The sequence below is a fragment of the Labrus mixtus genome, chromosome 8 (assembly GCF_963584025.1).
Source record: "Labrus mixtus chromosome 8, fLabMix1.1, whole genome shotgun sequence".
NCBI lineage: Eukaryota > Metazoa > Chordata > Actinopteri > Labriformes > Labridae > Labrus > Labrus mixtus.
In genome coordinates, this window is record NC_083619.1 from 21365738 (window position 1) to 21383242 (window position 17505).

The 17505-nt window shown below is 38.0% G+C and overlaps 2 protein-coding genes across 3 annotated transcripts; both read left to right on the forward strand.

Annotated features, from left to right (window-relative positions):
- The first annotated feature begins 395 nt into the window (after positions 1 to 395).
- si:ch211-106k21.5 (leucine-rich repeat-containing protein 26) lies at positions 396 to 7449 on the forward strand. 2 transcript variants are annotated; one of them, XM_061045099.1, is made up of 3 exons: positions 396 to 430; positions 5514 to 5651; positions 5734 to 7449. In XM_061045099.1, the coding sequence occupies exon 3, from the start codon at positions 5736 to 5738 to the stop codon at positions 6957 to 6959; it is 1224 nt and encodes a 407-aa protein (XP_060901082.1). In that variant the 5' UTR covers positions 396 to 430; positions 5514 to 5651; positions 5734 to 5735; the 3' UTR covers positions 6960 to 7449. The 2 variants fall into 2 exon arrangements, with proteins under 2 accessions (XP_060901082.1, XP_060901081.1); XM_061045098.1 differs by lacking the exon at positions 5514 to 5651.
- A 6292-nt stretch (positions 7450 to 13741) lies between these two features.
- best4 (bestrophin 4) lies at positions 13742 to 17185 on the forward strand. Its single transcript, XM_061043739.1, has 10 exons — positions 13742 to 13836; positions 13939 to 14120; positions 14198 to 14298; positions 14376 to 14609; positions 15327 to 15481; positions 15607 to 15684; positions 15782 to 15934; positions 16026 to 16106; positions 16639 to 16793; positions 16903 to 17185. The coding sequence occupies exons 2-10, from the start codon at positions 13969 to 13971 to the stop codon at positions 17183 to 17185; spliced, it is 1392 nt and encodes a 463-aa protein (XP_060899722.1). The 5' UTR covers positions 13742 to 13836; positions 13939 to 13968.
- Positions 17186 to 17505: the final 320 nt, after the last annotated feature.

A 17505-nucleotide genomic window follows, 5' to 3' on the forward strand; every position in this document is an offset into this window, starting at 1 on the left:
ATCAGCCACCAGAGGGCGCTGCAGCATCGCACTAAAGTTAGTGAGGCTCAATCCGTGAGCTGAAGTCGCAGGTGAACGTAGCCTATTTAAACTCAACAATCTGTATGGATAAACTTAATTAACACACACACACACACACACGCACGCACACACACACACGCACGCACGCACGCACGCACGCACGCACGCACACACACACACACACACACGCACACACACACGCACACACATACGCTTACTGGCAGCGGAAGTTTTTCCACATTCCGCTCGGAGGTAGACACACCCTCTGACCCGCAGGAGGAGGAGGAGGAGGAGGAGGAGGAGAGGTGTGTTCACGCGGGACACTTGATGGGATGCAGAGAGGAGAGAAAGACGCTGCTGCTGATGTTTGGATCCTCACACAGGGCTGTAGCTGATATGAAACACAGAGGTGAGTAAACACATTTTTACACATTATTTACATCTGGGTATCCTTCATCTCACTCACAACAGGTGTCATCGAAATTAGGGCACATTTAAATAATTTTGATTATCTTAATAGTGTCGTGCAGTTCTGCTGTAACTTGAAGTGACACTCTTATGGTGTTTTTGCTCATCATTAGACAGACACTGTATTTTAAGGTAATGAGCCAAAGACCCCACATAGAACCCCAAAAGTACAGTTATGGAATTTATGGATTTTTTTTGTAATGTTATCAATAAATGAACAATACATTTGTAGTAATAAGTAATGTCTCTACATAGCAAACAATAGCAAACTGAGTCTTGTTTTTTTTCATTATTTCTACCTTGAATTAGCAATTTTTAGAGATAAAAACTTCAAAAATGAATTTGCCTTTGACCATTTCGATGACAATTAGGACCTCAAATTCACAGAAAATCAGTCAACTGTAAGATTACATTCTTTTAAGATGATTTACCTCTATTCTTTAAAAAAAAAAAAAAAAAAGAAGACCTCCACACATCTGAAATATGCAGTACAAAGTACAAAGTAAAATTATTTCGAATTTAAACTATCAAAATTAAGAGAATCTGCATTTAAATCATCAAAATCCTTCAATTCTTGTCCCTGTAAGATTCCCCCTCTGTGTAACTTCAGCTGCGGTCTCTGTTTAATGTAGGAATATTTTATGATAGGGAGAATGGAGACCCTTATTTCAGAGGAAGCTCCGCTGCCAGAGAGGATGTAGCTGCTCACATTGTTAGCGAGTGAGATCATCCACCATCCCCAGATTTAAACCTCCCTCCTCTCAATGGCCACTCACACCCAGAGAGGAGAGGGTCCAGGAAAAATCCTCCTGTTTGGCTAACGGGCCTTCACTCACACATTTCATTCCCTGTGAAAGTCAGCCAGTGTCTGTTCTGTTTTGTGTCGCATTAAAAATTCCAAAATTAACACCAGAGAAGTGCAGCCAGCTCTTGCATGGATATTTGTCGTCCTGAGAGGATGAATCCTACTTACTTTGGCAATGATTTGAAGTCTCCTTCATTGACCAATGACAGTGTTTTGTGTTTTGATGACTTAAAAAAAAAAACTTTTGATGAAATTGCATGTTACCTTAAGATCCAAAGATCAACTTCTGTGTCAATATTAAGAGTGCAGACCTCCAGATGTGAGGTTCTTTAACCTGTATCAGTCTTCTCTAACCTTTAGACTCCTTCTTTTATCAGACTGAGATGGGAATTTGCCTTCTCAGGCATCATGTTATCTTAACTGGTGACTGTGTGGAATAAGCAGCTCACACAAAAGACTTACCTCATCCAAACTTTGCTCCTACAACGGTGTGAAGAATTTGGACTACTGCATCCAAATTTAAGCAAATTATAACCTTCATGCGACCATGCAATTTCCCTTTTCCTCTTCAGATTGATGGAGCTTTGAATTGATGTCCTGTTGATAGTGATCAGTTAGAACAAAAGCTTTTTTTACTGCAGCATGCAAATAATTAAAGTAAAGGGGCTATGTACTACAAATAAACGGAGAGCATTACAAAGGGTTAATTCATGTGATAGAATATGAAATCACTTTAACAGAAGTTAGCTGCACCTCCTTATCTGGAAAATATCTCTAACGCTATATTCGTCGATAATGTCGAACTAAGCATTATGTTGTGGTTGTTGTTGAGACTCCTCGTGCAAATTCATGATGCAAGCTACATCTCGTGCAGGTCAAAGCTGTTTTACATTGAGAAAAAAAAGCTCTTAAACTTAAAGCTCCTTTGAGAAACTTTACATCTGTGTCGATTTTGGCCTATGCAAGGCGTTAGAATCAGAATCAGAATCAGCAGTTACATCTTATTTCTTTGATGATCCTATCCTTCCCATGCATATGGGTAGTGTTTGCTGAAAAGTATTAAATAAGTAATTTTATCCAGCTTTTTTAATGGTCAAATATATCAATTAATTCAATAATTTCCTGTGTAAAATGTAAAAAATACAATAAAGTCAATAGCAGAGTAGGCCTATTATAGTTCAATCAGGAGAGACAATTGAATGAAGACAATTATTTATTACAATGAAATATGGAAATGTTCCTTGACAGAAATAATTTTGGCGCTTGGACTGACAACTGGAATGACAATTCTTAGCAACGTCAGAATAGATCCCCCCCCCCCCCCCCCCCCCCCCCCCCCATGGCGTCCAGACACTGGTGGTGGTGAAGCTGATGACTTGATGAGACCAGGTGGGATGAGAAATGATGGATGATGATTCTGCGAGATGGCGGTGTTGGGGAGGAGGAGGGGCGCCCGAAACATCAGCATGAAGGGACTAAGGGAGAGAAAGAACCATATTTAAAAGGGGAGTAGAACGATGATAGGCTGAAAATAAGGGAGGAACACCGTGCCATTTGGTTAGATGAGTACCGCTGACGAGACAGCTGATTAACCAATGACAGCTCCCAGAAGATGACAGCTCAAGAATGACAGCGGAAACGGGAGTAAGCGTGCAAAAAAAGAAAGATGAATGAGAAAGACCCGATCGTGAAGGCGGTTATAGAGTCTTCCTTACTGAACTTACGCTAGAGCTTCATTTAATCTTGTTGGAATTATTATGAGTGATATCAACAGAAAAGTTGACAATATGTCATTGTTGTGTTTGTAACTTCTCTCTGCTGCCCCCTTTAGGCAAAAATAAATAAAAAGTAATTGCTGGTTTAAGAGCAGTTACCCTTGGTTACCTTTTACTAGCATGAAAGCTGAAACTCTCTGTTTCATCCCTCAGTGGAGACCTCAAACTTTCACCCTTTACGACTCACTCATGGACATTTTTTTTAAAAGGCTACTTGTCTAGTTAGCATGCAAATGTTATCAGAAAGCCTGACAGAGCTGCTAGCGGGTTAATCTATAATGTAACATTAAAAGAAAAAGCTTAAAACTTGAGATTTTTATTAACTAGGCTTACCAAAAAAAAAGAAAAACAGCATCTTAGTGTCATCGTTTAGTTAGCATGCTCATGTTAGCATGTAGCCAAAAGTACAGAAATAGTGCAGCCTAGCTGTTAGCAGATTCATATTTAACATTTCAAGTAAAGCTAAACTGAAGACATGAAAGAACAGAAGGCTGTAGTTTAGGTTGTCAACTAAACACAGGTACATTTTACTACAACAAGATTTGGTTTAGTCACTTTCTCATACCAAAAAAAAAGAAGGATATGGAAATTTAGCAGAAGAAACACAATTAGACATTTTCTGTTTTTTCAGTCCCATTTAATGTCCTACAGGGACTTAACCACACTCAGGTACTTCTATGTTGTTTATGTTGCACATAATATTTTTTTCCTGTATTGATTTCTTCTATTTTTAATCTCTTGATTATTTTTTGGGTCCAGATACAAATGCAGCTATTTAGTTGCTTTATTTCATCTGTATCAAAAGTCTAAAAACTAAAGAAATCTGAAAAATGAAAAAAAAACTTTTTAGAATAAGGAACAATGTTTTGGTTTTGACGACGTCTTGTCAAACTTTGTTCAAGAATATGATATTTTGCTGCCCATCTCTGCTGGACTCGGTACGCTGTAGAAAGTGCCCTGTTTTAATGAGAGGGTGATGGGAGGTTTTATTGTTTTATTGGGACTTTTGGATTATAACATTTGAGCTCCAGTTAGTAACACTGGTCCAGTTTAAACCCTCCACTGGTGATGAACTGTGGTTGTTGGGAAGTAAGCACATTGCCCCTCCTATAAGAGCAGCTTTGAGCTCTATTGTGGTGGGTGAGGAAGTCTGACTTCATAGCCAAACACGCTCCCTTTCCCTCTTGCCCTGTCTCTTCCTGCCTGTTTCACATGTCAGACTTTGTTATTGTTGAAACACATCCCTCGTTTTTGTCGACCACACATGCTTTGATTTTCGAGCAGCAACACAAAGTATACAGGAGTTTAAGGAATGGACCAGCAATTACTTCTTCTAAGTCATAAAGAGGAGGCTTCTCCAAATTTTGTCGTGTCACGAACTTCCAACTAGACTTAGTCATAGAGGGGTAATTTCTACAACTAAAAATTACAGGGAAATTTCATAGCTGCACATTATTTTTATGGACCTTGTTAAACCTTGTCAGGATCATTTATTCTATATTCACTTGTGTGTTTATGCTGTCTGCTGTTTGTTGTGTTGTATCATGTTTAAGCATCTTGGTTGCTAAATCTGGCGCCACACATAAAAACATAAAAATACTGAAAGCTCTCAATGTTTGTGTACATTGAGGCAAAAATATAGCATTTTATTATATTATAAAGCTAATTTGGCTGAAGTCTACGGCGCAAATTTCACAACAGCACAATTTGTCCCAAATGCAATGCAATTACTGGAGCTACAATACATTGTCTTTGGGAGTGTTGGGAAAAATTCAATCATTTTGGAAGGCAATATGTGGAGAAATAAGCATGATGATAGGACAGGCCAACTAGGAACTATACCCAACCCCTTGAAGCGACATAAGCGGAGATACTGTATACTCATTTTTTTAAAGAATATTGGAGAAATCTCTGAACCCCCTACTTGATGCAAAATGCACTTTGGCATGACGATGACAGAATGGGCTTCAGGATTGTTTTGTTAATGTACAACAGCATTGTTTATCACATTTGTACTACTGGCTTGATAAGTGTTATACGAACTGCAGTGCAAATACTTTGTTAAAGTGTACTGAGCTGTTATATATATATTAATAATAGTGAAGCATCCTACTTTTTAATTCTGAAATAAATATTTTATCTACTTTTTAACCAGAAAAGAAAGATTGAAATCAGGTTATTGAGATTATCAGGGGTATGATTTAATCTTTTAGTCCCTTTTCAAAATACAGTTAGCTTAATGTTAATTTTTTTTCAACTACTTTTTCCAATTCGCAGGTTTTTTTATTATATTGACGTCTGTACATCACATTTATTGGGAGGATACAATGTAGACTTGTGAAAAAGGCCTTAGCTTTATCTTTGAATAGTGTTTGTTTATACCTCCCATTTCTCTATTAGCCTTTAGATGAAAGTCATAGTAGCATCTGTTTCCTCTCCAACAGCCAAACACTGAACTCTTGATCCCTACTGACCTGTTACCATGCCAACTCCCACAATCCTCACAGCAACCGGAGTCCTTTGAGAAGTTGTTAGGTTTTACGAGCACATTAACATCTGTGAGGGATACGCTCAGTTAGCAGGTGGGTAAGGCTCTTGAGGAAGAAGTGAGAAAACCATTGTAGTAATATGATGAAGCTTTAAATTTGTGTTTTTCTGTTTCAGAGATGGTTAGCCAGTGGGCCCCCCTTCTGATTTCCATGTTGCTGGTGAGGATGGGACTTGTGGGTGGATGTGTGTGTCCAGCAGCCACCATTTTGTCCCAGTTTCCCTTTGAGGTTCCCGCTGACGTCTGTTGCTTGAACTTCTCTGGCTCCACTTTCAGCCACGTGCACTGGACTGTGTTTACAAATGATACAAACATACAGACACTGGATCTCTCCTCCTGTAATATCAGTTCTGTTAATACTACTGGCATGGATACCTCATCTTTGCAGAAGGTATACTTAGGTCATAATAAACTAAAAGACTTACCGAGGGAGTTTCTTGCCAATCAGCCACACCTGACGAAGCTGGATCTGAGTGGGAACTTGATTCGGCAGCTTCCTGAAGGTTTTCTCCAGAACTCAGAGAATCTCCAGAAGCTGTATCTGCAAGGAAACCAGCTCCACCACCTCCCAGGCTCTGTGCTGCAGAAGCCCAGCCTGCAAACACTTGTTCTGGATGGGAACCCCTGGGACTGCTCCTGCCTGTTACTCAAAGGCCTGGAGGAAGGCAGGAAGGTTAACAGGACCGCTAACTTTGACGATCTGGTGGGGAACTTGACCTGCGTGTCTCCGAGACATCTTGCTGACATGACTGTGTTGTATGTAAAACTAGCCGACGTGTGTCGGCCGGCTGGTCTCACCGCGCTCTTCATCGTGCTCCCTCTTCTCATCCTCTCCGCTCTGATTCTTTGCTGGTGCTGTGGGAGGAAGAGGAAGAAAAAAGAGACACCTATAAGCAACTCCAAAAAGAGAGCTTACAGTTCAAGTAGCAATGGCCAAAAGCATCACAAAAAGCAACAACCTGTGGTTACAGTGCAGAGTAAAGATGGACTCTGCAGAAATGAGGGGATCCTGAAGAACCAGCTGCTGCTACGCCCGGCATCCACCCTCTTGGGAAGCACCAGGGACATTTACGAAGAGGTGGTGATTAAACTAGGCTCAGTGGAGTCTCTTCACAAAGAACGCTCATGTTGTTCCTCCACAGAGGGGAAGCAGGGTCCACAGGAGCCTGATGGGGTCAGTAAGACAGAGCTGGACACAGTCAGTGTGACGGAGGTGATGAAAGACTCAGCAGACAGAGAGAAGGCTTACATGACTCAGTCAACTGAATACTACAGCCTGGTGCCGGGCATTGAACTGGAGGACTCGGATCACGGGGAGTATGAGAACGTCAGTCTCTCGTGACACCATCTTAAGGGAATTCGTTTTTTTGTTTTGTTTTTTGGATGAGAATTAGATAAGAACATATGCACCAATTTTGTTCGTTTGAATCCACCACAATGGGATGACCAGGTTTTACATGAACACAACCATTTTTCTGCCGGAGTCAGTTGTTATTTGTTAATAAGTAGTAAGAGACTTTGTATTTTCATCCACGCATTTCTCACTGGCCTGAGCGAGGCCTGAATATTTAAAGCTTGCGAGATAACTGCTAACTGTAACACAGTTGTCTAACCTTTTTTTTTAATGTCTTGTTTACTTCCGCCTGACATTTTGAGTCATTCACCATCATGTCGATTCATTTCACTCATCAAAAAAAGGGGGGGGGGGCATTCAGCTGAGCTGCATAGCTTACTCCTAAAGTAGCATCAGGCTAACTCAGCAGGTGGGACATCATGTGTTTGAAATTAATTTGTAAAATCAAGTCCTGTCTCATTAACTGCCTGTAAACCATCTCTTGGAGCCTATTCTGACAGTAGAGGTAAAGAAGAAGTTGAACAAGCTAACTAGCTAGGATGTTGTCCTCTATTGAACTCCCTTGTCCTTATAGGTTTGCACCGCAGCAGCAGCTAGCTATATCACTATGACCTTTTACTGTATAAGGCAGGTATTCAACTTTGAATATGACCAGACTTGCATATCATCCCTGCACTAACCCTTATGCTAGGATAAGTTTACTATCTCTTGGCTCCAACTTTATACTTATCTCACAAAAACGGTGTACTTATCTTGTTATCTTATTCTCAGCAAGAACCTTAAAAGCATGTTTCCCCAAATATCAAATGATTCCCTTAAATGGACCAAAGGGAGACACTGTGTGTTTAAGTGTGTGTGTTAGTGGTGTGTTTGTGTGTATGTGTTATCTACTGATACAAGGATAGCATGGTCCAACCACTGTAGTATCACAATGTAAGAGGAAGTGATTTAATACGGAGCTTTTCCTGTGGGACCTGAGGAACGCAGTGACGGCTTGAAAGGGAGGCACTTCTTTTTCTCTCTCTGGAAAAGCTATTTTAAAGACAAATGCAAAAAGGACATTTTTTTCTATTTATGCTGCACTCAGTGCAAATGTACTCTCAACAATGTTTTCACATCCATAACCATGAACCACACATATTTTAATGACTACCTGTTTTAGGTCAAGCAAGCTTTTGTATCTGCTCGTTTACCTCACCCAAGTGCAATTGTTAAATGCATTCCAGTTTGACGTGTTACTTATTGTGCTACAAACAGGATGCTCTGGATCAAACTCACCTTGTGCTGAACATCCAGAAATGTAAGTGCTGAAACAATGACTAATCCCATTACCATGCTCGTTAATTCAGCATGAAATGTGGATAGTAAAACCAAGACGAGAAGTATCAAATGATGTCATTGTTAAACGAGGGTTAAGGACATATGCTTGTTAGTGCTCTACATCACAGGTTTGAAAATACCAGCGTGGTCAGATTTAAATGCTGGTGAATGCAGATGTCAGATAAAAAAAATAATTTCTGCTTGTTCAGCAGACAGAAAGGACAATGCATTAAAGGCCATAGAGGAGGCGCAAGTTGTAGACACCTGATCATTATCTAAGACAATGAAAAGAGACATCTCCCTCTTGCTGGCTCTGAATGTTAAGTTGTTTGTGTTCAGTCAGAGAGGGTGCAGCTTTGAGGGTGGGGACCTTCCTGTGAGTTTAAACAACTGAGGTGTTGTTTCCAGACAAGAGTTTCACATACTTTCCATCGAAGCTTTATTCATTTATCTTGTAAGGTTCACTGCTTTCCAAATGCAAAAAAAAAACAAACCCTGAGGTCACAATACAAACAAAATGAGAAAAAGTTGAATTTTGGTATTTTGTACAACTTCTGCACTCACATTGTATTATTAAAAGCATGTTTGCTTCATTTGTGTATCTCTAGCTACATTATATAGGCTCTGATGTTTAATTGTTGTTGTTACATCTGAGATTCCCTGTTTTGCTCACCACATTGAGCAGTTTACAATGAAAACAGTAACATTTATATTTTTTATATGGCAAAGCAGAGGCAACTAAAGCAAGCTTCTTGTTTCTACTCAGTCACATATTTGTATGTTTAAATTACTGGCAGATTTCATGAGCTGTGCAGGCTAAGTTAGCTGAAAACACTCTCTCAGGCTGGCTCTCTCAAATATTTTTTTAAAATTAATATGAATTGGTAGCTAGCTATAACATACAGCTAAAAAAGTATGCTATGTTATGTTAGCTTATACGTACAATAGGCCTACATGTTGATATCTATAGTGTAGCCTATATTTTACTTAAACCAATACAGAGGCTTTTATTAGTAGCCTAATGTTTTCCACAAACACAAGCCATACGTGTCTAAAGAACAGGACAGAACTGCTAACAAGCTTAGCTGTAAGCCCACGCACTAATGTATGAAGTTGTTGATACACTTTTGAGGGAGAAATTCTACTCTAGCTGTTTAAGCTAGTTAGCAGAAAATGCTAATGCCAGAAGAACGCGTTTAAAGCAGTTTTACTTTTGTTTGTGTTTTTGGTTTGAAAAAGGCCAAAGAAAAAAGAAACCATCCTACAAAATCTGTAGATACAAAATATTTCTCCTTTAGCATCAAATACATTTGGAAAAAAAATACTTGACTCCAAAATGGGTTGAGCTAAGGCTTTTTAAGCGAGCATAATACATCCTTCCTCTTTACTTCAAACATAGTTAATTTTACATTGATTAAAAGTTAATAGTATGAAAACGGCTGTGAAACAAATTTTAGAAATTAGAAACTATTCAAATTTAAAAAGTTGTAACTGGTTATGTCAATGGTTAAAAATAGAATAATCATCCAATGAGTTCTATACATTTCAGACCAAAAGTTCAGACTGCTGCTGTAACATAGTAGGGTGAATTAGCCAAATGTGGGACACTGCCTAATGTGGGACACCTAAGCTCAGGTGGGTGTAGGTCTTCCTACAACAAATTAAAGTCAATAAAACTAAGGGTTAACACAAGTTGTGATATCATGTGATCAAAATAACATGACTTCTCAAATGTCCAGTCATAGATTAGAATGATACACTCTTCAAATATGAAGTACACAGCATGAAGACCACCCAAAGGTCAGGGACATACTGTTTAGACAAACTTAATGTTAAGGATATACATTTCTTATAAATAAAACAATCCTACTTTTTATTATCTGGATGTTTTTATGATATGCTTATTCATCAAAAAATATTATATTTTGTTTTAAATAAATTCTATACTTGTTATTTTAAATTAAAATTTCCTTTGTCCTATTTTAGGAAACATGTTTCCTAAAGTAGGATTTATGTTCAAAAAGGATTTTAAACATAAAAATGACATTTTTGGGTCTTGTTATACCGTTACAAAAAGGCATACTTGTCACAATGACTTTGAATCCTTTACCACTTACAATGATAACTTTGAAAATTTAGGAAACATGTTTCCCAAAGTGAGACAGTATGACTTGTCTAATGTGGGAAAGTTTTTTGCATTCAAATATGCCTGTTATGATTGTATGCGTTTCCTGTTTAGTGGAGCTATTTGTTGACTTATTGGTCGTTTTTTCCATGGTGAATGACATATTTTTAAGAAACCTTTGTACATCTCTGGTAAAGATACGATTAAATTGGTTATGTTGCATATTTCTATGTGGAAAACCCCAGTTTTGAAGACTTGTCGATCAATTAATCAACTAGTCAGCAAAGTATTGGTGTTAGTTGGCTAAGAATTTATTTTATTCAGGACAGACGTATGGAATAGAAAATATTTTAACATTTTAACATAGTAACATTGCAATTCTTTAAATAAATGAATGCATAAAATGTTCATTACATTCTGCTTTCTCTGCATGTCAGATATGGTGATATAATAGCCTATTGTCTTTCAACTAAATGCATCAAAACTATTATTGTCCTTTTTTAGTGTTTTGTAACACCAATAACATTGTAAGTGGTAAAATTACAGAACATTGGATTGCACATTTTAGACTTGAGAGGTTTTCATACTTGAAATAAGGTGATTTAGGCCTTTTAACATAGACTTTTCAGTGTCCCACATTTCAAACAGCACTGTCCCACATTAGGAAATGCAGATGCACTATTCAATTGTTTTTTATACAAAAATATGATAATTGTTGAACAACAATAAATGTGTTTGATTGATATGTCTGCCTCAGGATTGTGTTCAATGATGATTTGATGACAAACAAAACTTAAACTATGTCTTTAGCTCTCTGTATTTTTGGACAACTTGCTCCAGATCTTTTCATTCAAGCTTTTTTTGCAGCCCCCTTCCACTCTTTCTGCCCCGACAATGACCCAGGCCGGCCTCAGCCACCTGAAATCCCTCTTTTCTTTTGAGCTCTAATTTCACTCACCGTGGGAAGTTGTAATTACCGCATTGGGTTACTCAAACGATCAGCTCTGAGCCTGCTCTCTCTGTCCTGTTCTCAGAGGTCTTAGCCCCGACCAGTGGCTCCAGTAGCTATGGAGCCAGGAAATGACTGGGACGTTAATCTAATCTAAACACAGATTAACTAGATTTACATTGGACGATATACTAACTTAACTAATTTCTTATGAAATTAAAAACAAATGATTGAACCAAAGAGCTGAAATGAGCGACAGAATAAAATGAAAAATACAAGCATAAACAACAGAAAAGAAGTTTAAGTGTGCAGCAAAACCACACATCTGTCCTTTCTAAACATTACTAATGGACCTATACAAGGTATTACATATATCAAAAGTAATTTTTTTATTTTGTGTCAATAAAAGATCATTTTGATGTCTTAGTTTAAGAGCTAAATACAGAAAGGGAGGCCTCAGGGCTGTGGCTGCAGACCCAACGTATTACAAGAGTGCCACCTAGTGACAGGAATGGAAACTAACACACTGTGAAAACTATTGTGATGAATCAATTTATCAATTTATCAATTTATAACACTAAAGCTGTGTACACACCAAAAGCAAATTTTGTTTGTAGCACTACCAAAGTACATAGAAAGTCTATCTCATCCTTTGGCTGCAGCTGAGGGAGTTGTAATGATTCAGACAAAGAAAAGGGAAGTTAAAGTTGATCACTTGTCCAGGCTGTGATGGAGAATTGATGGCCTCATAAATATCCGGTCAGAGGAGAGCAAACACAGTCAGCGGATTAAACACAGCTGGACAAGAGACTCTGATTTACACTGAGCAGCTGTAACGATGTGAAAAGCAAACAGCAGAGAGAGTACAGCAGCCAATGAAAAGGGCAGAGAGACAGGAGGGATGGACCTATCAGATGGGCTGTCTGCATCACACTGTAAAGATGTTTGCTGCTGATGGACAGAGCAGTAAATTACAGAGGAAAGCCTGTTCTGTGCAATCAATCTTTGTGTGTTATGTAACTTAAAGTTAGCATTAGTTTCACGCCGATAACAGGTCCAAAGTTCTTTGATTTATTTTGCATCGCACAAAGTCATGTTAACAGAAATCATGTGGATTTTTAGAAACCTTTAATATGAAGGTGTTCATTTCTTTGTAGACATTTCAAAACAATCTTAGAACAAATTAGATAAATATATAGATTTATAAAAGCTCCAAAGGGTGTCATAAGATAAAGTATCAGGAATAAATCACAATAACTTCAAATAAATGATTTGAAACACTGTCAGCTAGATTTACTTTTCACCAAAGATAATAGCTGCTGGATCGGTATATAAATGTATTAAGTTCAATGTGGTTCTTAAATGTTTTATTATGGCCTCTGAAGACAGTGTATTTATTTTTCATATTTATGGGTTGCATTCATTCTATTTGTAGAAATTGCATTTCAGGATACATAGAAGGCATCTTGTGATTTTCTGCTTAATGACGTTAACTTGGACATGTATGTAATAATAATGAAGCTAATAATCAATTATTTAATCAACAGAAATGTTGTTCACTTTATGACAAAGACTACCATCTAGACCTGCTCCTTTTGTTATGTCTTTTCAGAAACTTTTTGTAATTGACGCGATACAAATACAGATTGGTTGATTATATTTTAATCAAAAACTTTTCAAAATGCCTAAACTTACAAACCTTTTAATTTGCCTTTATGTGTATCTAACTGTATGTAAAGGTTGGTTTGTTTATGATATATAAATGTGAGTTATACATGTGAGTTATTTTTGTGTGTGCCTGTCATCTCTAGCTCTATTAGGTTTTAACTTTTGAATTACTTATTTACTTTAATTTAATTACTATTAGCTTATATGATCTGATACTTAGGTCAGACTTATCATTATATTTTAGCAATTTTGGCATTTTCCGATATTTAAACACATTTTCTGATCAAATTATAAATCTGCAGAAATTCATAAGAAGAAGAATAAACATTCCAACATATCGACACGCAGCAGGGTTCAATTAGTTATTCACAGAGCACATAAGATCTATGAACAGATACAAATCAAGTAACTGTTTTTGAAATTATCACTATTTAAACTTTATCTAACCAGGTAATCTACTTTTTGTCAACACTAGAGTTACTCAAGAGTTGAAGTATTTTCAATAATCAACAACAATATATTATTAGCGTGAGTGTTAAATATTACAAGCAATGTTGAATAAAAAGACAACTGAAGTTTATAACTGTTGTCATTTCCGGAAAAATGACTGCTCACTTCATTGAGAGCTTTTGTCACTGCATCACTTTTGGTGTATACGTCTCATGGACTCCAGGTTCCCAGGTTATAAATTCAAAGTGTTAATTTATGACAGCACAACCGAGAGGTTTAAATTCAGGACCAGAGGAAGAGCGTTTCTTTCTCAGGACAGCAGAGAGGATTAGGTGATACACCTGCGTTCACAGGTAAGACTCATCTTTAGATAAGGGAATGGTGGTATTTAAATGTATATACAATGATTGAGAAGTTTCTTCAGATTACAACATTTTTTTTTTTTTCATTTACAGGATTTATCTTGGATCAGAACAGACCAAGAGATGACAGTTTCTTACAGTTTTGAAGTGGCTGATGCCAAATTTGGAGGCTTCTCTAAGCTTCTGTTCAGGTGGAAGGGAAGTATCTACAAGCTGCTGTACAAAGAGCTGCTGGTGTTCTGTGGAGTGTATCTGTTTTTCAGCATGTTATACAGGTACATCCATTTATTGTAACTTTTGATTCTGCTGGTTGCTGGACAACGAATGGTCACAAGTTTGATTTCCCTCACAGGTTCATCCTTACAGCGAGGCAGCAGGACCTGTTTGAGCGTGTTGTCCTTTACTGTGATCAGTTCACCAACACCAACTTCATCCCAGTTCTATTTGTACTGGGTGAGTCAGATTGAACTGGTTTATGTTGTACACACATCAAATCTGAAGTTATATCATCCATTTTTTTTTTGTCCCAGGTTTCTATGTGACCCTGGCCTTTAACCGCTGGTGGGGTCAGTACACCAGCTTCCCGCTGCCTGATAACCTGATGATGGTGGTGTCGGGAAACGTCCACGGGGCAGACGAGAATGGCCGTCTGCTGAGAAGAACTCTCATGAGATATGCTAACTTATCCTCAGTTCTTATTCTGCGCTCCATCAGCACAAGAGTTCACAAGCGTTTCCCAACTTTGGAGCACTTAGTGGAGGCTGGTAAGAGCATCAGGGAAGAGACTAAACACATTTATCAATGAATTATACTAAAAACACACTTTACTTGATAATATGAACTTGAGGATTTGTATTTTACTTCACACAATTTAAACTTTTAATTGCATTGTCTCTGGATGTGTTTTAGAAATAAGTTATCATATGACAAGATATTGAAAGGAATACTGTAGAAATTTGAGTTATCAAGCAAAAAGATGAAGCAGTTACCACATGCTTTTTAAATCATGGACAGTTTTAAATGTTGTTATTAGACTCAGTTAGATCACCTGTTGATACCTAGTTTCCAGACATAACTAGAGGATACAAACAGAAGTATTTATTGAGTATTTATCACTATATTAAGATGTTACTTTTTTTTATTTGTAAAATATTTGAATTTTTCTTCCTCTACTGGTAACACGCTGAGTTAAGTGATGTTAGTGGAGTTTATTTATAACCTGCTTTACTGGTGCTTGGATGTAATATAATAATAAGTGATTTACATCTTTTGGTTGAATGACACAAACGTAAGCTGGAACAAACTGTAAGTTATGATCAAACTTAAAGTAACAAGAGAAAAAAATAATGCTATTAACAAAACGGTTTGCTGTCAGTAATAAAGAGCCTTTTAAAAGATAGTCTACCTTATTTTATTATCTATAAATTTACAATAAAACTTCTCAGATCAATGCGAAACCAGACTCTCTCATTTCTGTGCAGGCTTTATTACGACACCCGAGCTGAAAAAGTACGAGTCTCTTCACTCGGATTTCAACAAGTACTGGATTCCGCTGACCTGGTTCTCCAACCTGGCAGCCAGAGCGAGAGAGGAGGGTCGAGTAAGGGACGACATCGCTCTGAGACTGCTAATGGATGTGAGCGGGTCCTTTCCCCCCAACATTTGCTAAAACAAAAAAACTTTACAATTGTGAAAGTTCAGTTAAGTGCTGTGTTTGCAGATATTGTAGAACTGGTTTACTCATACATGTATATTATATAGGAGCTGAACAAATACAGAGCCAAGTGCAGCCTCTTGTTCCACTATGACTGGATAAGCATCCCTCTGGTCTACACTCAGGTAAAATTAAACCAAGCAAACTATCGTCAACAAAATGTAGAGGCTATTTCAATGCAAATATAATTTGATCACATCCTTGTTTTTTCTGTCTGTGCAGGTAGTTACGTTAGCAGTTTACTCTTTTTTTGCCTTCTGTGTGATTGGTCGCCAATTTCTGAACCCTGAGAAGGGATACAAGGATCACAAGCTGGACCTGTACGTACCAGTTTTCACCGTGCTGCAGTTCTTCTTCTACACTGGCTGGCTCAAAGTAAGCGGACATGTTCATCTATCACTCATAGAAGAAGAAAAACTGTTTTACATTTTTCACTAAGGAATAATGTTAATTTTTCTGTTTGTAGGTGGGGGAGCTGATCATCAATCCATTTGGCGAGGACGACGATGACTTTGAAACCAACCAGCTGATCGACAGAAACATTCAGGTTGTGGCCCTCGAGGCTTCACATAAAAACAACCACAATTCAATTCACGCTTTTATCAAAAACGACGTAGATCAGAGAGCAAGTACAACACAAGCAAGGATCTAGAGAGGAGCAACAACATCACTTAATGCAAACGAACAGCCTTAAGTCTGATCGGACACACAGGTACTGACAGGAAGTGCACAGAGGCAGAGCACAACATCGACAGCTGTTCTAATCTGAATCAAAACCATCCTAAATATTGTCATCTTCATTACCAAATAAAATCATCATCATCATCATCATCAAAATCATGCAGCATAGGTGTTCATGAAAGAGCTTGGTCTTTAGCTTTTTCTTAAAGGTGCAAAGGGAATGGAGTTTGGCAGCTCGTTCCACCAATGAGGGGCAGGGGGAACAAACATAGAAGGGTCATTGGGTCTTTACATTGAAAACAGGTGTACAGCTGTTTACCTTTTTTCCACTGAAAGGGCAGCCTAGAATCCCCTTTCATACATATTGAAGTTTTTAGTTCTGTTTCTCTGTCCTGTAGGTTTCAATGCTGGCTGTAGATGAGATGTACCAGAACCTGGCTCCAATCGTTAAAGACAAGCACTGGGCACAGAGTAATTTCTCCATCCCCTACACTCTGTCAACAGCAGCAGAGACTCTCAACCCCACATTCAAAGGTTCCACCTTTGACATGAGGTAAAGTATGAGCATTAAGTGTTTCAATGCCTTTTGTTGCTTCAGAACAGTCCAGTAGAATCCCACCCACTGCCGAGACTTGATTTTAAATTGTCTGCCATATTTGCAGGATGAGTGCAGAGGATCTTGAGGTTCACCAGCCTTCAGACACTTCTGGAAAGAAACAGTTTTTATCTCTTAACGGCTCTCTGGGTGATGGTCTCAACAGTCTTCTACAGAGAGGCAGAGGAATCCTGCAAGGTGGGAGCCTCCCATCTCTGACTGACGTCTCATTGCACACACGTGAGGAAGATGATGATGATGAGGCTCCAACTGAGAGTAACGCTGAAGCCAACAAACACCAAGAACAAGAAAAGCCATTGATTAACGTCGTGGTGGAACAAAACCTGTGAAAATGATGAAGATACATATTGTGTTCAAAGGTTTTCCAATTATTCTGTTTTCTGTTTTTTTGTTTCAATACAAATAAAAGTAGTTGTAATGACTTCAGTTTTTCTATTTGAAAAAGTTTTATCTTCGAAACATACTTGTTTATTCAAAAACAAGGTATGCAGAAACAACAATTAGGCTATATCCCCTTTGAATTTTATAACATTTCATAATCATACATTTAATAAATATCTGCAAGTAGCCTAGGCTAACTACACAACTTTGCCTGTCAAATAATGAAGTTATTGTTGTTTTTGTGCTAATGGAAATAAATAGTGAAGTA